The sequence below is a fragment of the Aphelocoma coerulescens genome, chromosome 3 (genome assembly GCF_041296385.1).
Source record: "Aphelocoma coerulescens isolate FSJ_1873_10779 chromosome 3, UR_Acoe_1.0, whole genome shotgun sequence".
Lineage (NCBI taxonomy): Eukaryota > Metazoa > Chordata > Aves > Passeriformes > Corvidae > Aphelocoma > Aphelocoma coerulescens.
In genome coordinates this window covers 72,143,025-72,170,819 of record NC_091016.1, presented here as the reverse complement: position 1 = coordinate 72,170,819, position 27,795 = coordinate 72,143,025, and the positions used below count along the sequence as shown (strand labels likewise).

The 27,795-nt window shown below is 39.2% G+C and overlaps 1 protein-coding gene across 5 annotated transcripts in view; it reads left to right on the top strand.

The window, feature by feature from the left end:
* Positions 1–27,568, top strand: part of TPD52L1 (TPD52 like 1) — a 49,202-nt gene extending 21,634 nt beyond the window's left edge. For 4 of the 5 annotated variants that reach the window (XM_069010847.1, XM_069010850.1, XM_069010848.1 and 1 more), the window contains exons 3-8: positions 1,421–1,569; positions 12,570–12,671; positions 19,277–19,291; positions 21,820–21,858; positions 23,524–23,584; positions 25,775–27,568. In XM_069010847.1, coding sequence (XP_068866948.1) covers positions 1,421–1,569; positions 12,570–12,671; positions 19,277–19,291; positions 21,820–21,858; positions 23,524–23,584; positions 25,775–25,906 — 498 coding nt within the window. In that variant the 3' untranslated portion in view covers positions 25,907–27,568. The remainder of the gene's footprint in view (positions 1–1,420; positions 1,570–12,569; positions 12,672–19,276; positions 19,292–21,819; positions 21,859–23,523; positions 23,585–25,774) is intronic. The other variant, XM_069010849.1, reaches the window with a different exon arrangement.
* Positions 27,569–27,795: the final 227 nt, after the last annotated feature.

Sequence of the window (27,795 nt, the reverse complement as noted above, 5' to 3'; positions counted from 1 at the left end):
AGGTCATGGCTTTGTCTTCATAGTCTTGCTGCTTAATTCCTGAGTTGCTTGAATATTTAAATAGCAGGTAGTAAGAAAAGAAACTGATAGCTGGGGGATTCAAGGATGAAACTTTTTCAAGAACAATGAGCTTGCAGCCAGTTTTACAGTGAATCAGAATGCATGAATGTGTAAAATAAAAATAATGCTGGTACTGATGTCCCAAATATAGCCTTAGAGGTCAGCATTGCTTCAGCTGGTTCTTGCATCATTCCCTGCAGCCTATGGAGTTAAATCACAGGGAGACTGGGGTTCCAGGGAACTTAACATATGGTAATCAGATAAGTTGCCATATGTTATCCTACTAACATATGGAGGAAGGAACACAGTTGGTAAGGGAATTTGTAAACCTGAAGTGAAAGGCAGCTGCTCTGGTGTCACTTGCCCTTGTTAGCTTCAGTATCTTTACGTGCTGCTTGTGTGGATTGGCTTGGGAGGCTTCCAGGTGAAGAATGCAAACCCCTGCTCACTTGCAGGAGTGCTGCCCAAGGAGCAAGATTCTGAGCCAATGGCAGGACAATTCTGCAGTCTCTCTTCTCACAGACTTCTTACAGTCTTGTCTTCTGGTTCTTGCCTTGGTAAAACACTGGCTTTGTTTAAATGTTTCAAAGAAATGTCTGCTGCAGGGAGAATTGCATTCCTCTGTTTGGGTTGGATGGCATCTTTACAGCTTGAAATCACAGAATTTTGTTAAATACTAGGATGTCTGGAAAGACTAATCTGCTGTGTCTTCTGACTGCTTTTATGCTTTTGGTGCTAATTGCTCATGTTAATAGTCCATCTATAAATTTTTATGTTACAATTTTGAAATATGTAGGGCCTAAAGCACATAAATAAAACTCATATGACAAGGATATAATATTTGACTCTCAATTCATATATTATCATGCAATTTTTCTAATTTTTTAACCTGCTCCTAGGAGTTTGCATCTGTTTTTTTCAGGACCAGAAGACTAAAAATCTGCAAATGTGACATTAAAAGCCTGTGCATTCAAAGACAGATATTTGCTTGAATTTTCCAGTCTTCTCTTGTCCTGTCCATTCTCATTTTGCTATTGAACGAAAAGTTGGTGTTTGAGACTCCTAATGCCCTAAGGCAGATTTGGGTGAAGTCGCTTCCTTACTGGATAATTCTCTCTCTTATCAAATGCATGTGTGTGATGGTGCACATAGGTGACACAGTTTGAGGCATTAATTTAATGTAGTGTCAGCTCTGTTCTGGGCATGCCTTTGTGATCTCCACAAGCACTTGACTCTGTTTCTCTAGTTACCTACGAAAAGCACAAGTTTGTGAGATTCATTTAGCCTTTTAACATTGTATGTGGTTATCCTTCTGTGGGAACAAGATAATACTTTTCTCCTTTCTCCTTGTTTCCCTCAGCTAGAGGATGAAATTTCAACTTTGCGGCAAGTGCTAGCAGCCAAAGAGAAGCACCTGGTTGAAATTAAACAAAAACTTGGCGTAAGTCTGATGAATGAACTGAAGCAGAACTTTAGCAAAAGCTGGCATGATATGCAGACAACTTCTGCGTGAGTACTGATCTTTATACTTACACGTATGAACATACCATGTTTTTCTAAAACTTTTTGGGCTGAATTAATAGCAACATTGGTAGAAAGAACCACCCACCTTTCATCAAGTGCTGTCTGAAAAGTCATTTACTTTTTATTTCCCTCTTCATTTGACAACTGAATTTGACACTTAAGGAGAAGTAAAAGGGAGCTTCTCCACAACTGAGCTGAGCTGGGAGTTGACAGCAAGGAATGCAGGGGGGCACTGGCATCAGCCATGAAGGAGAAGTCCCACAATACCTGAACAAAGAGAGCAGACCAGGTCCAATGACAGCAAAGAGGGTCAAGCCAAGAGTTCAGATCTGCAGGTGTGTCTGTATTGATGAGCCAGGTCCTAGGTCAAGCCAGGGAGTCAAATCTGTGAGTTCAAGATCTATGAGGTACCTGGCCAGACAGAGGCATACCAGTAACATGACTTGGTCTTAAATTCAGTCTAGGCTTTAGTATAGCTCCCAAGTGAAGGGAAAAGGTGCTTAACAAGGATTGTCCCAACTCTTGCACAACACTTCGATCACAGTCTTACCCAAGGTTTCACAGCTGTGCAGTGCCAGAACTCACCCTGAGCGGCCAAACTCGGGGGAGTCGGGGGAAAAGTGTTAGCAGTTCCTCTCAGTGCATTCAAGGTGCTGACAGAGACTTGGTAAAGTATGTTAAAATGTACATTTTTACATAAAGAACTATTATTTGTATTTTCATGAGAAGTCAAATAAGGAATAAACCCCTTAATAAAAAATACAATTTGTATGTTTCCTGTCTCTCACTGTTGGACAGTTTCTCATCTAGGTCCTGTTTCTCATGAGATGTCATTAGCAGGGGTATCAGTGTTGCCTTGGTGAGGATGTCTGGTATGTGCTAGGAGAGAATAGTTTAGAGATACTGAGCTTTAGAAGAGAGGAGGGGTACAAGACATCTGAACTAGAATTACTGGGAGAGACGAGCAAAATTTTGAAACAAAAACTTTCATTTTTGCTTGCAATTTGGTAGCAAGTTCCCAGATAGCTCTTAATTTTTCCTTCACATTGACATTTTCCACAAAGATAGAGAGACTTAGGAGACTTTTTCAGTGTGGTAGCTGCTACTTTTTATTTAAGATGAGTTTCAGAAACTACAGTTCATTAGGTGATAAGTGTCCAGAAATAGTTACATGGAACTGAGAAGCAGGAGTCCCATTTGTGCGCCTAAAAATTTTCATGTTTATGGTCCAACTGCTGTATAATTCTGCTAGACACTCATGCCAGAACACCAGTGCTGGTACAAGTCATGGTAATCCAGCATTCTTAAGAATGGTTGTGTTGAGTAATAGAGATGATTCATTGTTGCTGTACCAAAATAGCAGTGGGATAGCATTATTCACCAAGATTCTCTGATTTAGGAAGGATGAAAAGCCTGTTTTAAAATAAAAAGTTCAAAATATTTACATGCCTGTACTTTAGGTTTCTAAATCCACAATTACTCATTTTAAATTTTAAAATGACCTGGTTTTAAGAGGACAAATTTTGTTTCACTTAGCTGCGGTGCTTTCCTATAAGTTAAAACGACTTTTCTTTAACAGGGAATTTTTCAAAGCCGCAGAGCACCTAAGTTTTTGTCCACTTATTGTTACTCTTTTTAAGCTCTCCATTTAGGGATGCATTCTTATGGTTAGAATGGACTTAAAGGAAGAGGGGTTGACTTCTCTCAGAAACAGTCCTGCGAAGTGTGTTTGACCACTAGTTAAGAGTCATGACCTAACTTACAGGATGCATGCCACCTCTACTGACTAAATTTAAACTTGGGATTTTGCCAATTTTAAAGCATTTAAGTTTTAAATGGTTGGCCACAAGTTCCTTATTAATTTTCTGTACTGTTCAGTGCACTGATGTTTAGTATAATCCATGTGTTGGGGGAGACAAAGGACTCTGCTATAGAGGACATCAGCAACTAGAGAGCAAATGATTGCCTGGAGTTTGGTTTGGTTTCTTGGTGGTAAGGCATTCAACTGGAATGACTTCCCCCACACACCTTTTTAATGATTGGGTTTTCAGTGAACAGAGGTGGGTGGATATTCAACTTCCAGCAATGCAGGTTTTTTATATTTTAAAAATAGATAATTCATTCTTATTTAGATGCTAGAAGCAGGGTCATGTTGGTGGAGTTTGAGGTTATTTATTTTAGCTTAAGAAATCATTACAAGTGTCTTTACATGGATATTTCTAAAGACCATAATTCAGCTTTTCTGATTAACGTTTTGCTACAAAGGAAAGGTTTTACATAACCTGAAGGAATTGTATTTAGTTGAAGCTTCTTGGTGGTGCTTCTGTAAAGTTCCCACATGTCTCCTTACCTTCCATACTTCAGATTTTCACCGTATAGTGGATTAAGGTAGAAGATAGTATTTATGAAGATTGACCTGGTTTTATACAGAATCACAAAATATTTGAGGTGTTGACAGCAAACAATGTCAGGAGACTCTCTAGTCCAACTGCCTCTTTCAGGCAGGACCAGCTAAAGCAGAGTGCTCAGGACTATGTTTAGTCAGGTTTTGAATGTATTCAAGGATGGAGATTCTACAGCCTCTCTGGGCAACCTGTTCCATGTTCAATTGTCCTTGCTGTGAAAAACATTTTTATTTTTCTTAAATATTAAAATATTAATATATTTTAATATTTCTTGCATTTAATTTGTGCTGGTTGCCTCTTGCACCTTCACTAGATACCACTGAAAAGGGCTTGCCTCTATCTTCTTCCCTCCTTTCATTAGGTTGTTTATATACATTGATGAGATCCTTCCATGAGCCTTCTCCAAAGTGACCAGTCCCAGCTTTCCCAGCCTCCTCATATGAGAGGTGCTCCAGTCCTTTACCATCTTTATGGACCTTTTCTGGACTTGTTCCAGTTTGTCCATGTCTGCCTTGTACTGAGAAGCATAGAACAGGACCCAGCACTCCAGGTGTGGCCATAACCAGGGCTGACAGAGGAAGTGTCACTTCACTCACCCTGTAATCACTTTTCCTAATGCACCCCAGGATACTGTTAGCCACCTTTGCTGCCAAGGCACTGACTCATGTCCAGTCTGTTCTCTACCAGGATTCCAGGTCTTTTTCTACAAGGCTGCTTTCCAGCTGGTTGATCCCCAGCCTCTGCTGGGTTATTAATCCCAAGCTGCAGGACTCTGCATTGCCCTTTGCTGAACTTACTGAGACGCCTGTTGCTTCATTTTTTTTCAGACAAAGTCCCAAGTAATTGTATTCTTCAATGCAATTATAGAATTGCATTTCATTATATATGGAGAAGGTTACAAGGATTACTTTATTCTTTCACTAGTCCCTCATATTAAGCACTAAAGACATAGATTCACAAGAGATCTTGCCCTTTGCTGAGCATATATGTTGTAACCCTGCTCAGCTTTGTCCCTCAGCTTTTCATTTGGTGCTCTTCTGTAGTTCTTTGGAAAAAAAACATAAGACATCATAGTCCTGTCCTCTTGGGATCTATTTCAGTACTACCGAGATTCTAAGGAGCAGTTGTACCTGTAAAATTACCCACCAGTAAATTCACTCCAGCCTAATAGTTCCCACAAACTCCTTTGTCATCCTTTCTTGAAATGTTACCAACTCTTATAAGACATGAACCTCCTCTGTTTTAAATGGTTAACCTTTCAACCCATGGATGGAATAATAACTATGGCAAGAGCTTCGGAGATTAAAATGCTTGGTTTGCTACTAAACCTTTCCAGAAGAGAAATACTCCAGACATTCAAACCACTGTAAGCAGCAGTACATGGCAAATAAATTATTAGAATAGCTAAAAAATTAAAGGAAACTCTTTATATCTTCAAGGGCTGTAGTAATGAAATGATGTGAAATGTCTCAAAGCCCATATGTTTAGTGATTCCAGCTGGGGGCCTGGGAAGCCTTTGATGTGATAGAAAGTGGATCCACGCAAGACTGACATTTAGGATAGGAATCTGACAGAGTTGTTTTCAAAATGGCTTTTCATCTTTTGCCCTCAGACAAAAATTTTCACTTGCAGAAAGGAAAAAGCTCATGAATTAGAAGCCAAAATCAAGAGAACTGTATGTGCTGGCTCCAAACAGCATGTTTCCTAGACAGGGCTCTGGGCTGTTTTTAGGTTGTAGCTGTCTTTTCAAGCCTTTTTAGGAAGGTTTCAGTGTTGCTCTGTTCTTGCATGTGATATTTAATTAAGATTTGGGACAAGAACATTCAACATGGACTTGGTCTTTTCCTCCAGAGATAGAATAAAGATCTATTCATTGACTAATGTGGAACTATGTGAGCAAGCTTAGTTCTGATAGGAAACCTGAGGACAATTGCATAGGTTTCAACAGCTATTGGGAACTTAATGTTTTATAGTTCAAATTTCTGCCAGGTGATAAGAAAATAGAAAGTAACGGTTGCACTGCATGTGTTTTAGGCTTACAATCTGTGGTGCAGGCAGTCTTTGTTAATACAACTTTAAATATATAGTAATGTGTTCCAAAGTTTCAGAACTTTTTTCAGTAAGTCAGATATAATTCGTGGACAGCCACAGTCCTACTGTGACTTCTAGGAATTAAGTAAACTGTGTTCCCACACACATACTTCTTATGAGTGGTAGTAAAAGAAATGTGGGTGTTTCTGTTCATTGCTATGTGTAATCACCTTTTGACATTTTCTTCTCTAAATTTGCAAGTAAATGTAATAGTTGTGTAAGTGAAGAAATTGTGTTGGCTTTAGCAAGTACATTACCTGTGTGTGAGTCTGTGCTATATGGAAGTAAAAGGAGCCTCTCCCTTCCACTGACTGATTGTCAGATCAGGCAATCTTCATGCTGTCTTCAAATATAATTACTTTGCTGATTTTCTGCATGTGTCTCTGGCCTTGAATTTGGAAGGGTGGAGTAATAAGGAGAAAGGGCTTCAAGAAGTTAACTTAATTTGTTCTCTTTGTTCCTTGTCCAAAAGGTGTATGTCCATTTGTTTGCACCAGAACCTTCAGCTAATGGAAACTCCACAGTAAGCTCAGGTGATCTGTTCCAGTGTTCGTTTCTCAGGGAAAAACCCACTGTAATTATCATGGGGCACCAGAAAATATATACATGTGTATTATAGTTATCTGTATGTGTGTGTATAGAATTGTAAGGATGGGAAGGGAGACCCGAAGGTCAGTTAGAATCTCTGAAATGACAAGGATTAAAAATATCCAGGAAAGCATCAGTGTAAAAATAGGAAGGGAAAAGGGAAAGGGAAGGGAAAAGGTAAAAGAAAGGGAGAAATGGAAGGAAAAAGAAAAAAAAAGCATGAAAAGGAAAGAGGAGGAAAACTACATGAAAAGGAAGAAAAGGAGAAAGGGAGGGGAAGAAAGGAAAAGAGAGGCTGGGATATGTTTAATCTGCATAATTTTGTTAACCTAATGTACAGTACAGAGCCCACAGACAGTGTTACTGATACAGTCTAAGGTATGATGAACTGTCAGGTTTCGGCCTGTAATGTCTTAAGATCTTCTGTGCTTCAGCAAACATATTTTGACTTTTCTACCTGGAGAGTAACTGTAGCCCACTTCTCCCCCCTCCACCCCCCCCCCCCCCCCCCCCACTCTATGCTACATTGCACAAATAATGTGTTTCAAACAACTGTATCCCAGATTTTTCCAAGTGCTTGAAGATTACAGGGCAGGATAGCCCAGAACATGTGGCACCTTTGTCTGGCACCTTTCCTGACCTGTGACTCTCTCCAGCCTATTGAACAGTCACCTTCCATGTGCTGCCCACAGATTTCTGGCTGCAGCCTGCAGAGGTTCAGTTCCCTCAGTTCTCTCTGTGGGAGAGGAACTACCTGGGGCATACTTCCTTAGATTTAGGTATATGTACCCATCCAAATGCCAGCAGTTTCTGTTAATGCTTAACATCCCTGGCAATGGGAAGGATGACAAAAAAAAAAGTCTGTTGTTTGGTTTTGAAGTTGGAATGAATTTCAGGAGAGTACTAAAAAAACACCACCAAAACAAACTACAAAATAACATACAACAGCTTAGAGTTCATTTGTGGCAAAAATGACAAGTAAGAATGCTCTTAGAGAATGTTTTATGTACATTTTCTCTGTCATTCATATATGCATTTATTTCATTTGAGCATTAGCATAATTTAGTTAATGCTGAGCCCTGTTTCTCCCAGAAAATCAACAGAAAATCAGTCTTCTAGCTGAGAGTTTCTCAGGGATCCAGATGCTTTAGATCAATTGCAGAAAAGTCATTCTTAAGCTGACTAATGGTTTGAAAACTGAAAAGAAGTAAGCTCCATAGGGCATGGCTTGTGCTACCAGGCTCTGCTCTACTGTATGGTTTTGTTGTTAATTGTTTGCATTCTGTTACATCTTCTGTGAGCCTTATCACAGGCGAGGGTTTCTCAAATAGATTCGTTTTGCCAGCAAGCATTGATGGAGAGGCACAATGCTGAATGAAGATGTTCTAATTATAATGCAAATGTACTAATTTTACAGAAGCTGAATTAAAACTCCTTATAATTCACTGCAGTAGATCAAATGCGCAGCTTGACATGCAAAATATAAATATTATATGTGTAGCCTACTTCTGTCAGCAGGCCATGTGTTACACCTGTGAAGGAAGGTTACATTTAACTCTGTCATGTGAAGGGCAGTTCTGTACTGAGATGAGATGAGTATGATTGTCCTGTCTTGTCCTGCAGATGATGTTGGCCATTTAAATGTCTAGTTCTCTCTAAAAGGCTGCTGCTTGCCTGTTCTCTCTATGAAGCACTCTTTCCTTCACATGTTGTGTTTAATGAAACAGTATCTCCTTATGTTTCCTTTCACTGTCTGTAAAAATCACCTAGTGAGATCTGGTTGTCACAGGATAGTATAACCTAAATGTAGTATATGAAACTGCCAAGTGAAAATGCAGTCAAAATATGCTGTAAATCTGCTTTGTCTAAATAGTATGTTACAGCACTGGAGACATGAGTTGTCTTTAAAGCTTCCTTTAATTGTGTTGGGCATGTTATCAGAATATAACTGCAATATCAGTATGTTTTGTGATAACCTCTGATAATCAGTTCTATAAATAATTGCTTCTGTTAAAGAAATACCCTATTTTGAAAACAGAATTATAATCAGAAGTTGATGGATGAAATTCTTAGGTTAATGTCATATATAAAGATAATGTTCAAGTGTTCACAGGTGAGTGTTATTTACAAGTTTACAATTGAGACAGTGGTTGATATATCTTATTTGTTTAATCCCTGTTGTCTATGAAATACATTATAAATATTTACTGTTAAGTGCTAAGTGAAAGCACAGAATATGATTCTTGTTAACCATTACCAGCAATTCTTCTGTGCTACAGAGTATTTTCAGATGCTGCAAAATCAGAGCAGGCATTCCTACTCTAACTGAATAAATCAAGTAGCCTGTTTCTACTTTTGCTAATGCTACTGGGCACCTGGTGTAATGCTGATGGTGCCTTTGTATGAGTGTAATGATGTATTTGTGTAAAAAGGCACACCATGGCTTGAATGGAAGGTGCTATTTCTTGAATCCCTGTATCCTAAATTGTCTGAGTTTGTTTTTGCTGGAGCATTTCCACCTATAAGTTTTGGGGTCACTGGTCTAATCTGAGCTGCTGGCTGACTGACTGCTGAGGTGCTGTCACCTGTCTCAATGAGCTGGTGGTCAGCACTCACCTAAGGATTGCTAGCAGTGGCTGCTCAAAGGATGAGAGTGCACAGGTCTTGTAGATGACTTAGCATGCAGAGCACTTGCTGGTGTAAGGAGGACTTAAACCATACATAGAGCACTTTTTCCAGTTAATGTGTCTGTAGTTCTTACCTGGAATATCCAACTTTATTTCTGCTGGTAAAGGTTTCTGAAAATGAGGTAAGCTGTTCAGTGCATGAAAACAAAAGTACAAACTGCTCTGAGTTACATGAGATGATGCAAACTGCTTGGTCAGATGATTAATGTGAAATACAGCTGAGCAGATTCCCAGGTGACAGAGACAATGTGTTGAAGAGATCATTGTTACCAGAGTGCTTGGCAAGATATCAAATGGATGCTGTAAACATGACATAACTATGAGGATAAAAATATCTTAGCCAAAATACTGTGCATCATATATCAAAATACCGACACGGAGCATATCTAACTACAGTGAGGCAATGTGCTCTGTGGACAGATTATTTATGAAGAAGGCATAGTGATACATATAATGGTGGAGAGGTGGGAATGGGCAGGGGGTTGATTTTTAAGCTATCAGTGAGCTCGGATGAGATGATATTGATTAATAACATCATAGTAATATTGATGAAATTAATGTTTCTTGACTCTGCTGACAGGTATTGTATGTTGTGCTCAATTTTCACCTTTGTTGTTATCCTTAAAGCTTGTCTTCAGCATTGCTGAAGGGAGGAGGGGTCATGTCATAGGTCATTTTTGCTGAAGTTGGTGCTGAAAAAAGACTGGTTGTGTAACAGTTTTAGCTGGATTTACACTCTTATGTAATGTCAAAAGTATTAGGAACACAAATGCAGTCACCATGTCTTTCTTGCTAGTAGACATACTGGAGGATGTTGGGTTTATGTGATTTACAGAGAAACACAATATTGTTGGAATGTCAAAATCAGTGTCATTTCAGCCACTTTCCAGAAGATGTGTTCTAACCAATGTAATGTTCAGAAATACGTAGGGGACTCTAATGTTTCTCAGTGAAATTTAGGTCTGTCTGCTGTATGGGACATTTAGGACTGTTCTCTTAATCATTTTACACGGTGTGAAGAACATGATAAGACATGGAGACATTTTGTCATAAAGTTAAATATGCCTGTGAATAAAACTAACTCCAAGGTGTCATTTCAAAAAATAAGTTCAATCTGAAAAGTATTTTACTATGTACATTCAACCTGTACATAAATAGGTTGTGCTACAAAGGACCTTTTAGACTTGGAAGTCAAGTCTTGGCCTTCATTTTGTCATCAGCAAAATTCCACTTGTGCTGAATGGTTTAGGAAGCTTCTCTGTTAGCAGACACTTTAAGACTTGTATGCCACAGGCAATAGAATATTTGGTTTTCTTCTTTTTCATAGGCAACTCTTACCAAAAAACTACGTGCTTATAGTTTGACTGTAGCATCCTTATTTTAGGGTCTCATCCCATTCTAGTTTAGGAGAGTACATCTACTCTCAGCAAGCGAATGACAGAGCTATTAAACTAGTAAAGCTAGAGGACGAGGCCTCAGTGAAATGGGTATTGCATTTTTGCTACATCCAAGGACAGGCTGGCTAAGGAGAAAGGAGATCTGGTAAAAACCAATCTTCTCCGTCTTCTCTGTGTTGTATTAGAATGAATAAAACAGGCATGACCTTCATCCTTTCTAATTATAATTTGTGTTCCTTCTGCCAGCATTGCAATGTTTTAGCCCTCATTGTCATTCAACATTGTGCATGTGTTTGGTTCAGCTTTTCTAACTGGAGACTCCTAGAGATTTGGTACCCTAGTCTTCAGTTACTCCCTATGGATTGCCTTGTTAGTCAGTGAAAACAGAGACAAGCACCTTCATAGAAGGAGCCCATTCACTGGCAGTTTAAGAACTTGTTTGGTCAGTAGGATGCTGTGGCTTAGGAACATAAAATCAAAATATATTGTCTGAAAGAACAGAGCATTATGTGGCATCTGCCATCAAACCAGTGGTCTGTAAAACACAATCCGGAACAGAGGACTTTCAGCAATAGGTACTGCTCGGGCTAAAAGGATGTGACATAAAATGTGATGTGCCATACTGCAAATGTTAATCTTATTTCCCTTCCTTCCTCCACAAAGTTCTTGCTTTCATATACATACTAATAAGGAGAAAATACTCTGTTGTAAGGACTTAGGCAGTGGGATTCTTTTTTATCAGTCACCAGTGTATTTTGGTACATGCTTGCAATCCTACAGTTCTTGTTCAAAGGAGAATGAGAATCAGTGGAATTTTATTTCTGTATTTTTCATGATCATTTCTTCAGTTCTTGTCTGCCAACGCACACCACAGGATACAAGACTGATTATAGTGTGCTCTCCTTTTGTTACTAGGTCAGTACTTCTAATTCTGAGCTTGTCTGCATCACTGGGAGTATCAGATAAGTTACTCAGAAGGAAGCCTCTGACATGCTCAGAATTAGTTTAGTCAGCAGAAAATCATCTGTGCAGAAAAGCTTATTGATTACTCTGAGAGTGCAAGTTAACTGTACTGAAGGGTCTGTATGGGTCAGAATGTGTATTCCGGATCAGTAAATTAAGATTATTCTGTTTGAATCTGCATGCTATAAGTGAAATTAGTGACATCTTTTAAAATAATTCCGTCCTACTAAGAATATGCATTCACTATCTAGGTTTCTTCATCTTTCTTTCTCTGTCCTTCCCCAAGCCTTCTTTCTTCAAAGAAATTTTAAAAAGTGAAAAAAAAGGAAAATTGTGGCATATGGAAACAGATTTGATAGTTTTTTTCTATTGTCAATATCACAGAATAATTTTGTATCTGTTAAATTTACCTAATATATATATGCTTGAAAGAGCAGAGTTGTATTTGTTGTGATTCTTTTCATGCTTCAAGACAGCAGATTTTGCCACAAGGTCAGTGTCTGCTGGAAAAATACATACTTGATGTAAATATGATTTTCTGTAAACAGAAGTTGTATCAAACAGGTATTCAACAAATCACTGCATTCTTCTTTTAACCAGTGTGAATGGGCCCATCTGAGGGATGTTATCTGCAAGGAGGAAAGAGAGGATTGCTTAGTGAAGGATTGCTCTCTGGAGAACCCTGCACTTAGGAAGCTGTGCAGAAATGGGCATCCTCACCTTTTGTTTTGAGCTGTAGTTACTATGTTTCTTAACATTTCAGTGGTTGGGACTTTGAGGGAAATTAATTGCAGGGATTCTAGTCTCTCTTTTTTAATACTTAACACTATTTCTGTTCTATTTTTTGTTTCCAGTTACAAGAAAACACATGAGACCCTGAGCCATGCGGGGCAAAAAGCAACAGCAGCTATCAGCAATGTAGGAACAGCTATCAGCAAGAAGTTTGGAGATATGAGGTATCGGCATCTGCTGCTTCTCTGGTCTTCTTTAGAGGACAAAATGTATAAATCATTTGTCAGCTCTTCCTTCTGTATTAATGTTTTAAAGGTTCAAGTAGTTTGTAGTTAGAGTATTTACTAACATTCCTGTTTTAAGTGAAAAGAAGGCATAATGATGACCAAAGATATAATTTATATGAGTTCTGTTTTTTTTTTAAAAAGGTACAGTCAGAAATCCTTTTGGAATAACTTCACAAACTCAAGGAAATGTACAAGTAAAATGGAACAAAAAATTGCTGTTAGATCTTTATTAACCCAATTTTATTCATATGTGGATGCTGGAGAAAAATATCATCTGAAGAAAAGCCTATCTAGGACCTGCTTGTGACAAGACAGAAAATATTTCACGCTATTTTTAATCCCTTTTTTCAAGATGTACTGCAAAGTTTTGTTCTGTAGTTGTATAAAAATAGATATGATGGAAGTAACAGGAGCTGGGGTCAGTAGAGCTGTCACTTAAAGGAAACTTCAGTGTCAGGCTTTATATGTTGATGTATCTTTTAAAGTGTTAGTCTTAAAGTTCCTCAGTATGAGAGCAGAAATTGTATACTGTAAACCAGCATTCCAGTTTTCATTAGGTAGTAGGATTACAGAACTTCCTGAGTGTTTGAAGGAGTTGATTTTTTGTGATGAAATAAATGGACATGGGTAGCTCTACAATATACTGTTTGACCTGTGGAGTTACAGTCTCATTTATTAATACTGCATATTATCCCATTGGTATGTATTCCCTTTTTTGGTTTTTTGTAATGTATGAGGTAACCATATCCTAAGATCTGTGTGTGCTGCAAATGGCTGAAGCTTAATTCATGGCAGCTAAAACTTTTTTTCCACTTTTTATTTTTATTCTGTATCTTAAATCTTTTGAATCCCCCCTTAATACCTACTTTTAACATACAGCTTAATAAATCCTCTGTAGAAGTACTACAGTTTTTCTAGGTGAAACTAAAGAAGGAAAATCTTCATTACTGTGTCATCTGCTTTACAGTGTCTTTTTCCACGCTGCAGTTCAAAATGGAAATTTAGTGAGTGACTTGCAACCAGGCTATAAACATAACTAAGAATTTTTGACTTTATACAGTTAAACATTCTTGAGTAGTATATGCCTATCAAAGGATAGAAGAATAAGCAGGCATGCAATTATATTTTCCTAGTATATATTTTTAGCGTTCAGAAATCTGAGAGCTGAGAACTTTCTAAAACAGAAATTTGAGCCTTCATTTAGATGTTTCTTGAAGGTTTTTCTTCATGAATTTATCTTTTTCAGAATTGATTTTAACTTATATGAGATTTTGAAATTCATAACACCTCATGTCTCCCCAGATGAATAGGAATTTATGTGGTAAAGTCTGTTGTTCATTCATTCATTCCCTATTTGGAGTCTCCCTGGTCTTTCCTTTGGTGCCTTCTGGCTCTTCTATTATGAGAAACAGTGAGTGAGTTCTTCTGACCTTCATTTCACTCATTATTTCTTGTGGTTTTATTGTATTTCACTTCCGTTCCCTCTTTGCAGGCTCCAGCTGGATGAGTCACTTTCACAAGTCTTTTTGCTACCTTTGTTAATTCTTTCTGCCTTCCCTGCATTTATAGTTGTATTCTGCGTTTTTGAGAAATGTGTGAGATGTGTGTGATACATGTGGCACCATATATTCCGTTTCATTTTATGTTCTTTCCTAACACCTCCTCTTGTGAAAAAGATGAGCCCACAACTCAGCAAACAGGTCCTGTTGCTGTTTCCACCTTTTAGATCCTACAGCAGTGACAGTTTCTGTGTGAATACCTTGAGTGCTGGCTCTGGATCATAGAGGGAAGGATGACTTAGCAGTTCAGGATTTCTCAGGTCCTATTACTTGTGCTTTGCACGTGCTGTGAGATTAACTGCAAAGGCAGAAATGTCTTCACTGATACAGAGTGCGGCTCGCGGAGCCGCGCCCAGCCGAAACGCGCGCTGAAGCAATAGAGCATGTTTATCCTTTAATATTTCTCTTAATTAATCTCCTACCAAATGCCTTTGTCTTACCTGTCAGTATCAGCCCTCATGCCATGGCAGTCATGCTTCTGGCATGGCGGATGGGAGATATTTATCCCATTAGCCCTTTAGCCAAGGGCTCAGAGCAGAGGCTGAGTCCATAAGCATTTTGATTAATCAAAAATCTGGTTTCTAGTAGCTTTCTTTGATTGAAATTATTACCTTGAATCTGGTTGGGAATTTTTCAGGAAAATATGAACTACCAGTGCTGCCTTTTTTGTGGATACTTGCTGTTTTCATTTAAGTTCTCAGTTAGGAGAGGTTTTTTGATGCTTAATGATGAAGCAGTAAGCGGTCTAGCCAGGCTCCCATAGTTAGAGAGAGCGTGGCGTGACTTGGGCCTTCTGCATCTGCTGCACATCCTAAATCTGGAGTGATGGTCAATATGCTTCCCTGAGCAACAAAGCTGGCCTAAATTCTTGGCTCAGCTTGGGCAGGTGCAGTTCTGTGTGGGGTCACATTACAAACCTTATCACTTAAATAACCAGGTTTTAAAAATCTTCCCCCTCCCTTTCCAATCCCAGTTGTGTTTGGGGAAGTAAACTGTAAAGAGGCAAGAATTTTCTGTGTCATTGTTGGCTTGCTTTTTTTGCTAATCCAAATAATTTTATTTCAGTGATCTAGTGTATGGATTATCACCACCCCCTCCCATAATGCCCTTTTAAACAAACATTAGACTCTGGCTTAATTCTCTTGGTTAGGCATTAAGGTTTATAGTCACCAATGACATCCAGATGCAAATCCCTGTTCTGCTTTCATTCAGAGCAAAAACTTGAAGCTGATTTCTAAAATCCAGATGTCATCATAATTCCCAGTGTGTTCAGCAGCCTTACTGCCTGCCTGTGGTGATGGTGATTTTGAAAGGGTTTGTAGTCAGAGTGACTAAATACTGAAGGCTTTCTTCTTTATGAAACAAAATTCTGTTTTCTACTTTGCCTGTTATGTCCACTGTACAGAGCACTATGTGCAACACATTTTTCTGTTCTGAAGTTGCTGGGTCTTAATTTTCATCTTGTTTTATCTCTAAAAATATTACTAAAATATCATATAACAACAGTAGGCCAGATAGACTCCCCCGAATGTGCTGTTTTGCTGTGTTAGCATTCAAGAAGATAAAATCTATAAGAACGAAAAATGACAAAATTCTGCATGTTTGAAAGAAGAGACGTGCCACCCTTTGGGGACCAAGTGCTTTTCGTGCAGCTGCTATGCTTCTCTTTTATCCCCACCCCATCCTCCCAGTGTCACAACTCTCTAATTCATTTTGTGCATGAATAATCAATAGCATTTTACATTTTCTGAATTTTGTATTAATTGATAGTGCCTGTAAGGTCTCTTTACAGTCATAATGCATCCTATTTAATATCGTGTTTCTAGAAATACCAGAAATGCATATAAAACCAGTGTACAGTGTACAGATACTTTTGCTTTAGAATACAAACCAGACACTAGCAGTATAGCTAAGATAATAGATTCTTCATTAATAGGTCTTGTGATTAATTATATGCCAGCAAGATTTTTTTTTTGCTCCTACATCTCCAGCTCATATTGTCTCCTTTAATATTTCTCTGGTATGGAAGGTGAAGGGGAACGGGATAGTCCCAGGTCACTCACAGGGCAGTGATCAGAGGCTCAGATCTCCCAGTATAAGAGATTGCACTGACATTTTAACCTGGCTCTTGCTAAGAAGAGCACAGAAGGGATAAAGTTGAGGATCTTTATCCCTTTCTCCTTTGCTTTCTGCTAAAGTTTGGATCTTTTCATGCTCATGCTATAGTGCTGGACTATTCTTTAGCTGTCTATATGGATCTGTTTCATCCCTGCTTCTGCAGCTGTCTATACGGATCTATGTTTCATCCCTGCTGATGACCTTTTTAGAAACAAGTTGTGATACCAAGTGAGAGACTTTCTGGGTTTTGGGTTGCTTAAAAATCAAAAAAAAGAGGAAAGAAAGAAAAAGTAAACTACTTACACTACGCTCTATATGCACGCTACCACATACATTGCTGCTACTGAAGTAAACGTATTTAAAGATTAAGCTAACAAAGGCATGCATGCAAATTAGGATGTCAGCAGTTACATTTTGTATAGCTCCTTCATTCAGCTGTCTGGTACGTTTTCTTTAATTACATGATCACACAGACCCCTTTCAAATTCAGTGCCTGGGATGAGCCAGCTCTCAAGATGAATGAAGGTAATATAATGCCTCATTCCTGCCAGGGATTGGAAGGCACACGTGGAAAGACACAAAAGACGGCAGGAAGAGAGAGCCTGGGGGCATGAGTGTGGCAGTTGAATGTGCCCCTCAGAGATCAGCACAGAAGGTATAGAGGAGGCACCAGAGGGGTGGAGAAAGGCAAAGTTCATCTGCCCCCAGAGGGGCAAGAGAAGTTCTGGGAACTACAAAGCAGATACTGGAGGAATGCATTAACCTGTTATTTTCTAAGCTTCTAGAAGATAGCATGATGGCAAAAACATAAAAGGGTTTGTCAAGAACAATTATCTTGAACTGACGGCACCTGTCATAGAGGATAGATGAGAGGTAGATGTGATAGAGCTTGACTTTGATAAGGCTGTCTGTACTGTTTCTGCAGAACTGGAGAAATACAGCTTAGGTGTTATGTTTTAGCAGGAAGAGAGCATAGGGAACTGAAAATTATATCCAAAGAATAGGTCTCAGTAGCTGACCATAATGCAGGATTTTGCAGGCATCTGTCCTGAGTCTGTTACTCATCAGCATTTTCATTGCTGGGTTAGATGAAGGTGTCAGGATGGTGTCACTTTGAATTCCCATAGGACTACAGTGGCAAGGTATGTAATCACTTTAGGCACCAATATTAGAATTTCACATTATTTTAAATTATAAAATTCAGTGTAGGAAAGTGTAACACGCTTTACTGACAAATGGAAAAAAAATTCAAAAGCAGAGATGGGGCGCACTGACCAGGCAGCTTTGCAGAGAAGGGCTAGCAAGTCTAGCCTGGTGGCTTATGGGTGCAGCTGAACAGGGGTTATATCTGAAGGCTATGAAATCTCTCTTATTTAAAGTTTCTAGAAGCAGGTTGAGCCAAAATCTTTTGGGGGATCGTTCAGGTATGATTAATCTGCTTTACCACTTTGGGAGTTGATTTTTGCTGTGCCTTTGTTGTTGTGTGTTTTGGTTTTTTGTCATTGTTTTTTGTGGTGATGATGGAGTTTTTGCACAGCCTTTTAGGATTTCTGTGATCTAGGGACGTTCTGGGCACTCAGAACTGTTGTCGGATCTGAATTCCTTCAGATGCTGTAGATGTCATGCCTGAAACTACCCTTCTCAAACCTTTCTGTCTTTGATGCCCCTATAAAGGACATAGCAATACTACCTTGCTTCAGAACGTAATTTCATAAGCATTTCTTTTGCTGATGGATGAGGCAGTTGTTTCCTCTTACTTCCACAGACATTTACCCCTTCATTTGTGCTGGTTTTTAGAGGTCTGCAGTAAGAGATTTCCTTATCATATGTCTGTGCAAGTATCTGTATTGGCATGGAGAAGGGGATGGCTGTTTCTGGGAGCCAGCAGGCAGTAAGAGGAGGGCAACAGTATCACTTAAACAGGTCTAAGCAGAAATGTGTTTTGTGAAGATAAACCCATGAATGTTTGAGAAGCACCCTTATACATGATGATGTCTGTAACCCTGTAAATAAACCTGAAGAAATCAATGCTTTTCTTTGGAGCAAAGTTTGAACATTGCACAGTAAATAATGCATCACCCCACACATTGAGAAAGGATGTGAAAAATAAGTATTTGAAGAGATGTTCATTAAGTGTGCACCATCTATCTGGCATGAGGCAGGTGTTCCCTTGAAGTGGTCTGTAATTAAAGACTACATCAGTAACACAGATGAAGGAGAGGCTTGTCTGCCTCATCATTTCTCGACTTCGGAACATTAATGACATCCTTTGAATATTGTATATTAGTGTGTCTCTCCCAGTTCTGCCTTAATTAAGTTTCTTGTGAGTTCCAACACAGTATCAAAGTGTTTCAAGTATTGTTTTCAACAAGGAACAGGTATTTTAGAAAATGTCATTGTAGGAATTAAAAACTCCTTATTTTTTCCATACCTTTCTTTACTGAGAGATGATTAAGGAATCCAGAGGGGAAAACAGGACATTTGCTCTTATGTACATGTACAATTCCAGTTCACCTATGCTTTTTTTTTAATGATACCAAGGGAGGCTATGAGGAAGGAAACCAGTTAGCATTGTTTAAATATGATCTAATGAAGAGAACACAAAATTTACTAGACAGAACTTCTGTACTTCTATGCATACAGTATAGGTGACTGCATAGTGAAGGACTTTGTGAAAATTTTTGCTTTGGAGGGATATGAATTGATCCACATTCTACTGTGAATCCCAGCATCAAGATTTAAATGCAAATTGTTTTATTTTTCTCCTTGGGTAGTTTGACATGCTACAGATATATATGTCTAATTTTATTGCTTTTGCCTAATACTTTTAACTCTTGCTTTTCTTTCCTTGTGCATCCACCACAGATCGCATTCAATTGGGTAAGACACATTACTCTCCTTGAATACTGCCTCTGTGTTTGACAGGATTTGTTTTATGGGCTGTAATGCAGTAACCTCTTCCCTTTCAGTATCATTATATAGAATAAAAGCATATGGTACTTGAACTGTTATGCCTCATTTTTACAGCGTGGTAAGTGTAGAAAGAGAAAGATTGGACTAAGTGTTTGCCTTGAGTAGATTAGTCTCAAATTCAAATAATGAATGCATTCAAAAGACATTGGTCTTGGGAAAACCTACTGATATGTAATCCCATTCTCTCAACCATATTTTTTGTCAGAGGGTTGAACATGAGCAACAAAGAGTAAAAATTCTTTTCAGCTGAGTTTTGTAAAGATTATATGAAGTATTTAATTACCTCCTCTTCAATAGAGCAAAAGTATCTTGGTCATGATTCTTTAAAAGCCTTGAGTCCTGGGGAAATTTCCAAGTTCTGAAGATGATAAAAGAGTTCTTTATATTTAGAGTTTGAGTTTATTGATTCTGTAAAGCAGTTGAATATATGATGAATTAGAAAACAATTTTATATCTGCTCAAAGATTCCATAAGCAGTCTGGCTTTACATCAGTTCACCCTGAAGAGAGGCTGAACAGCCCTGAATGCCCTGCCAGTCCCTCTGGCCTTGCAGTATCTTCAGTGCATGGAAAAGCTCAAGAGCATTTTTTCCATTCAGCTAAGTTATGCTAACAAGGACTCTTACTTCATTGAGTAAACTTCAAAGTACAGCACAGGTTGACCTTCTTAACTCACTCTGACATGAAACTAAAATGTAATATTTACCCACCTCTGTCATGAAGGATCTCTTCTCTGCAGTGATCACCATCACAGACATGTATGTCTTTTTTTAGGCTTGTACTAACAGAAGATATTTGCACTGTTTCTATAACTTGCATTCTTACCTCTTTAGAGAAATTAGAATATGAACTCAAAAAATGTGCACTTAATATTTGGATTGTCTGTCATGTGCCATCTCTCAGCTGTGTGAACTTAATCTTCTGACTTAAACCTTTATATTTGGAATGTTTTGCTATTAGAAGAGGAGCAGTCTATGCTCAAATACTTCCAAACTCTATGTTTGCCTATTTGTTGTGTGCTACAAGACTAAAATGGCAAGGATGCTTGCTTAATTTAACAAGCATTGTTAAAGATTTGCTGCATTTGTGAAATGTTTGGGCTAATCTTTCATAAGTCTTAAAAATTATGTGAAAAATTGAACATGAAATATTTGCATTGTCTGCTGTCAGTTCTTGTCTATCTGATCTTAGCAGAAGCCTTAAAATATACACATCAGGAAACAGTTTGTATTAGAATTCATGTTCCACCTTGCCAAATAGCTCTTCTATCCCTTCCCCACCCCATTTCTGAATCTTTAATCTGGGGGGAAAAAAAATCTGTGTATAGACTCAGTGCTGCTCTGATTTTGTATAATTTAAAACAAACACACGTGCTGTTTGTATGAGAGCTTTATTTTTTTAATGCTTTAATCATGCTTTGCTTGCAGCCAAGTGTTGGTGACCCTTATAGTAAAGCTCTCCCTGTTCTCTGTCAGACCAGGCTGCAGCTGTCAGTCAACACTGAAAGTAGCAGTGCAGGGATTTTTGGAAAAAGACACGCTCTTGCAGCACACACTTTAAGTAAAGCGCTCAGATCTAAACGTGCTTATGGAAAGTTCTTAAACTTCAAATTAAGATTCTTATTTGGATCAGGTTTGATGCTTCCCAGGAGCAGGGAACAGGTGATGCTCTGAAAGCAGAGTTGGTGGCTCAGGTTGGAAAATTTGGCTCATGTAAGTCAAGCAGTCAGAGTGGGTGGCATCAGTAGGTCTAAAGGTGTGCAGCGTGATTTGAGTAATGCAGAGGCGCCATCCTCTGCTTGCAACCTTCCAGTACTTCTGCTGCTGGAAAGTCTGAGAAGGGAGGTGTCACAAGGAGAGCTGGACGAGAGCTGTGGAAAATAGCTCCCTACCTTTGGGAAAGTTGAGGAGTGAAGGAGGAGGGGAAATGTCCTGGAGAGGTGTGGATGAGTGAGTGCTGCCTTTCTGGTTAAAGAAACCTCTTGTTTACGTAGCCAGTTGTGCAGGAGCCTTTTGAGATTGGGAGTCAGCTGAACCAGCTCTGCTGATGTGCACAAACCTGAAATATCCCTCCTGCTTAACACAGAGCTCGTACTGTGTCGCTGCAGGACAGAGAGGTGGCTCTCTGTGCCCCTCTCATGTGTCTCTGTAGATAACAGGGGGCTGTACCATTTAAATAGATTTTGTCAGGAGCTATTTTACATCATTCTTTTGAGCCCCATTGCTGGTCAGTTGACCTGAGAATGTGGTAGTAAGATCTTTAGTACTGAGAGTAAGCTGGAGTTTGACATCCCTTGCCATCAGGAGAGGAAGAATACCAACAATCTGGAAAATATGTGTATGTATATTTAAAGCTAAGTTAAAAAAATACACTATAATCATATTGGAAATTGGATTTTACAGCTTTTTTCTCTTATGTTTTGCTTTCATCCCACAGCTACTCTATTCGCCATTCCATAAGCATGCCTGCAATGAGGTAATGTGCTACCCACATTCTATGTGCTATGGTGATGTTCAACCGAGTAATGAGGGAGGATTTGCATACTTTGATCCTGATCCTGCAGTTTTTAGTTGGATGTGTAGTCTCACTTCAATCAATTAAGGTTATTCATGTAGATGAGGGCTGCAGGACAGGCTAGCTGTGGGTTTTTTCCATTTTAATTGTATTAACTGTTTAATCTCTTGTACAAGCCTTTGAGGAAATGAAGCAGTTCTGAGATGTATTTGGGTAGCTGATTGTTATCAGGTTTGTATTACTGAAGCTGAAATTCAGTTGTTTTGCTGTCTCTAGAACATCATCCAAAGCCCATTAACGTCAGAGATGCTTTCCACTCCAACAGGCTTTGGATCACGCTCCTACAGAGGGATTTTACATGAGTGCTTTCATATTTTTAATGGCTATAATCACGCTTTACTTGACTGCAGCCAAATATTGACGTCTGTTCAAATAAAGCTCTGACTGTTTTCAATAAAATTAGTATCCAGCTTTCTTTTTACTCCCTTGGCCTCTAAATACACTCTGTGTATTTAGAGCATCCCCACTCTGTGCCAAGCATGCGGGCAAAAAAACCTCCCAACTATATGATGGATACTAATTAATTCAACTTCAGCAGGTGGGTAGTTTAAGGCAAGCATTCACCGATATGACCTGTGGGTCAAATATAAGTTATAAAACTCAGTTTCTCTCTCCTTTTGACCCTTCTTGCCCTATGAAAAAATTTGTCATCTAAATAACAGAAACGAAATTTGCATTATTTTCCCAGCTGGCTTCTGTTTGCCCTTCCCTTAAATGTGGGTAATTTTAACGGAGAAAAAATTTAATTTTAATTTAGCCTGATGAGGGACATGATATAAATTTATTTGCAGAACCAGGAACTGTGCTGGACAACAGTGCCTGAGCTTCAGAGTCTTTGCTAATTACAAAGCACAATGTATGCTGTAAATGAGCTCTCAGGTGTCAAGCAAGGAGCGGAGAACCAGAAGAAGGTCCCCTTTACCCACTGTAGACTTGTCCAAGTCTCCTTTGTGCTGGGTGAACACAGAGAAAAGCTTAGCTTAGTCAGAGAGGCACCTTAGGAACACAGTCTATCTAAAGTCTATCTTTAAAAGCAGCAGTCACAAAATCACAGAATAGGGGGTCAGGATTCCTCAAAGGCATTTGAGACCCACTTCCCATGTAGTTCTAATCTCCTTCTTCCCAGCCTTAGGACATTAAACTTGGCATCTTTTTACTAATGTAGGTTATGAACTTGCTTATCAGCTGAAAAAAATGTTTATTTTTTTACAGCAACAATACAAATGGATAAAGCCATAGAAAAGCAGCATTACAGGCAGCATTGTCTGGTTGTTCTTCTGAGAACATGACAAATGTATCATAGATTAGGCAGGCCAGTTATCATTTGGTTTCAATTACTAGGCAGGTTCTGCTTTTGAAAATTTGTAGCTAAAAAATACTCATCCGATTACCATAATTGGATTTGACTGACAGAGCACAAGTGAGTGTTCATAGCCCTGTGCTGCCAGCCAGCCTTCATTCTGCCCTGGCAGTGTTGCCTGGTAAGAACTGATCAAACAGTGGCATTATCCCATGATGTTGGCAACTGACTCGTTTTCCTCCCTTCACCTTTTTCTTTTCTCCTAGGAATTCTCCAACTTTCAAATCGTTTGAGGAGAAGGTTGAAACCACTGTCACAAGCCTTAAGGTAAAGGTTAGGGACAGACTTGCATGGCTGTGTGTGTTAAAGTGTGACAGCTTAGTTGTCCCTATAATTTGTGCAGGAGACTGATTGAATTTGTTCTATCAAGAATTTCATGGTATTGCAAGAGCTCTAATGGAAAATGAAGGCAATATGCAAAGAAATTGTCTTTCTTTGGTTTGTTGCTACGAAATTATTTCTGCTGCCTGCCAGAGTTAGCAAGTGGTCTCAGAAATACCAAAAATAGTGGTGGTAAGGAGTGTCTGTTCCCACTCACCTCGGTGTGTCATTCAGAAATAGAAAAGGGTAATTCAAACTGCACAGCTCTGAAGACCATTTCCTCTCAGTGATCTGCTTGAGGAGCCTGATCTTATTTTGTTGATTAAGCAAAGGTGTTCTAGAGGAGAGTATTTGTCATGCCAGCTGAGCCTGTTGTGTTCAGAGTGCTCTTAGATCATCCTTTAAGAAATCTGTAATTAAGCAGGATAATAGAGTAAGTTTTGAGTCTGAAATAATCCTCCACCTCTCATGAAACCTTCGGTGTCCATCTTTATTGGCAAACTCACTGACATTTTCTGAAATATTTTCTTTTTGTATTCTCTTTCTTTCATTTTCTTGTGTAAACGGAGTCATGGATCCGGTGTAGACTGTGGACAAATGGGAATGTCTCAGCATTGCTCCTCCTTTTTCCTGCCTCTGTTCCAAGGCTTCCAAGATCAGGAAGACCAGGGGATGGGGGGAGAAATCATGGAGTTACCCTTCAATTCTAGGATTTTGTTGTGGTCTCAAAACATGGAGAACTACCCAGAGAGGCCCCTGAAAAAGAACAACAGTAGTCTTATCATCTTCCACTCAGCCCCCATATTAGCTACAAATCTTCAGTGATCCTACAATGTTCTGCAGTCAGCCAAAACCAATGTTCAGATTTTGTAATATTTAGAAGTCAAATTTCAAATTAGATTTTATTTGCTCTTGGAGTTTGAACTTTAGTTGCAACTTTCTTGGGAGAGTATACTAGTTAATTTTCCCCTGGTAATCAAACAGGACCAGGGTGCCTCATTCTTTTCAACTTTTCTGAAAATCTGAACTCTGATGAATTAAATGTTTTATTGGACTTTCAAGCTAGGTGAGCTGCTGTGCTAGCTAAAGAAACAGGATTACATAGGATTAACCCTTTGGAAACTTAGAACACAAAGTTCATTTAATTAAAATAATCTTCCTAAGCATTCAGTGGCTGAAAGGCTGAAAAAATGTCAGCTTGTCTTTGAGTTCTGCTGCAATTCTAGGATGGAGTAAAAAGTTTTGTCCTATTTTCAGGCTTGAATCAACTTGGAGTGGACATATCAGCAAGCAGAGCCACAAAAGAATGTTCTCTTACGAAGACAGCCTAGTCACGACAGCTTTGTCTCTTCATCACTTAGTCTTGATCATTTCCAAATCTTTAGATGCAGCTCCATCTTTGTTAGGAAAATTCTTTTTCAGAGATTTAGTCTTAACTGATTTTTATTTTTAATACTTATTACAAATTCAGTGACCTGAAGCATTCTGGAAGTATGCAAGCACATTGGATATATATCAGTCATGTATTTTGGTATCTATTCCTTGCCTTCCCCCATGAAAATGCTGCTGGCTGTTTTATATACCAGTATCTAGGTAGCTACAAATGCCTGAAGGGATTCAAGCTGATGGGTTTGTCCTTTGGTTGTTACATTCCTTCTGCTGTCCAAAATCCCAGTATGGTTTATGTATTTTTGCGAGCAGCTGTGTTGCCATTGCTGGCATGTAGGCCTTTACTCTGCAAATTAACCAGTTCATTTTAATATCCATCTCTAATCCAGCCTGCCTAGAACTGGAAAAAACAGTGAAACCAGTGTGAGCTACTCAGGTAAACAACCACATTGGGTTTACTGCTGGGGTCCAGGATCCTACCTGACATCTACTTAGGGACTGGTTCCTTTAAGCATATGAGACATGCCACTGGCAGATTCTATGATGGCAGCCTAGTTTAGAAATTGTGGAGTAAAGAAGCTGCTTTATTTGACTGGTTTTATAGCTGCTGTTCTTAGGAAAAACCCATCCCTATGTGTTCTCTGCCTGAACAGTTCCCTGCCCTCCATGGCCATGGGGTGGAATGGAAATGGGACTTGCTTCAATGTGAGCAGAGGAACTTGCTGTTGTGTCTTTGCCTTTTTTCAGACCAAGGTTGGTGGGACAAGCCACACAGGAGGCAGTTTTGAAGAAGTTCTCAGCTCTACAGCCCATGCCAGTGCTCAGAGCTCCCTTGCTGGCACCCGCCTCCCTGAAAGTGAAGAAGAGCTTCAGTGTTAAAAAGCAGCCCCTCCTGAGCCCCAAATGCCTCTCTTCAGAGACTTGCCCAGACAGTGATTTTCAGCTCTCCCTCACCACACAACTTGTGCAACAAGGTTTTGTCAGCTTTGGAAAATTGCTATCCTGTCCTTGTGTTGGAGAAATGTTTCCTCTCCCTATTTCTATTTTAGATGGGCCATTTTATCACCAGGTACTTTGTACATCATCAAAACCACATGCAAGTCACTAGCTATAATGCACTAAATTCTGTGTTAAGTGACTAAAATAGTTTTCAGCTACATACGACTTCCCTCCTAACAATCTCCCAGTCTCCATTTCTTATTTATTTTGGTTTACGCTTTTCTATCCGTTGGTTTCTGGCTTCCCTCTCAGTGCCACATCAGACAGATGGACCTAGAGCTGTGCAAAGCATTCAACTGCCAGCAGTAGCCCATATACCAGCTGTCTACCATCCATACCAGGTGCCCCTTGCTCAGGAGTGTTGGTACATGATCTATTTCCTAACAGAATTAAAATCACTTACTGTCACAAAAAGTTGTTTCTCCTTCACTGGTACAGTCTGGCATTGCCCTACACCCGTTAGGCAGCAGAGTTAAGGAGGGCAGGAAGAGCCACCTGGTTATTCATACAGAAACTGAACCTATCACAGCTGCTGATTTCAGATGGTCATTTTGGCTGGAAAAGTTTGAGTTTCAAAATGTGCACCATTGCTTGCTCTCTCGGGCTTAGTAAGACGCAGCAGTGAAATTAATTACAAAATCAAGTGGAGTGGAGGGAAGGTCTAGTTTTTTTGCCTCCGTATCTTCCCCTCAAAACCAAGGGAAGATATATTTGTGAGCCTCAGTTAACATACAGCCTTAAGGGAAAGAATACAAACCCAGCATTTGGCTTCAGACGTGCCATAGGTTAGAGAGCCCATGCCTTCAGAGCTGCTAGCGTAGACCCTGTTACCTGAGAATACGCAGGAGAACTCCACTTTTGGTGTCAAATGTTGTTGTGCTTCGCTCCAGGATGCAATTCCACCAACTGCATTATATCTGCTCAATTGCCAAGAGGCAGATGTCTCTCAGCTTTGGTTCAGCATGTTTTCTGAATTGCATTCCTTTAACATTTTTTCCAAGGAAAGCGTGGCACGTTTGTGACACTATCTCGCTGTGCAGTGAGCACGTGTCAGTCCGCATGTTGCATTGCTCAGCTCACCAGACACTGAGGTGGGTGCAGTGTTATCAGTAAACAGGATGGAAAAGAGCCTGGCTACTTTGAAAATGGATGCATTTTTTGAGCATACGCCAAAGCTTCAAATCAGTGTTAGTGAGTTTGACATTACCAACTGCTTAAATTTTTGTGAGAAAACATGGCTTTAAGTGATTTTCCTTTTTTCTTGTGTGGCTTTTGTTAGTTTTTACGAAGTTGGAAGTCCTTTTGTAATGTTCTATTGGACATAACTTTGGACATTTATATCACATGCCTCTTTAGTGTGATTTTTAGCATGGAAGCAAATCTAATTGTTTTTCTAGTATTCTTGTGACAATTTTCTAGCTTATTTTACGTGGTTTGGTGCATAAATGTGAATTTATTTAAAATGGAAGATATTAATGGACAACTTAGTTTGTGTAAATGAAGTTCTTGATATTAAAAATAAATTTCTCTCTTACTCTTTTACCCTTTGTTATGTTTTAATTCTGTGTTTACCAGTTGTACTAAGCAGCCTGGTCTAGTGGAAGGTCCCTGCCACTGCCAAGGGAGTTGGAACTAGATGATCTTTAAGGTCCCTTCTAACTCAAACCACCCTATGATTACTGTGCATGGGGTTCCACACTCTGTCCCCTCGATCCCCTGCAGAATGGGGAAGCTTCTTGCTGCGCTGCAGGAATGGCCTGTTTCTGCTT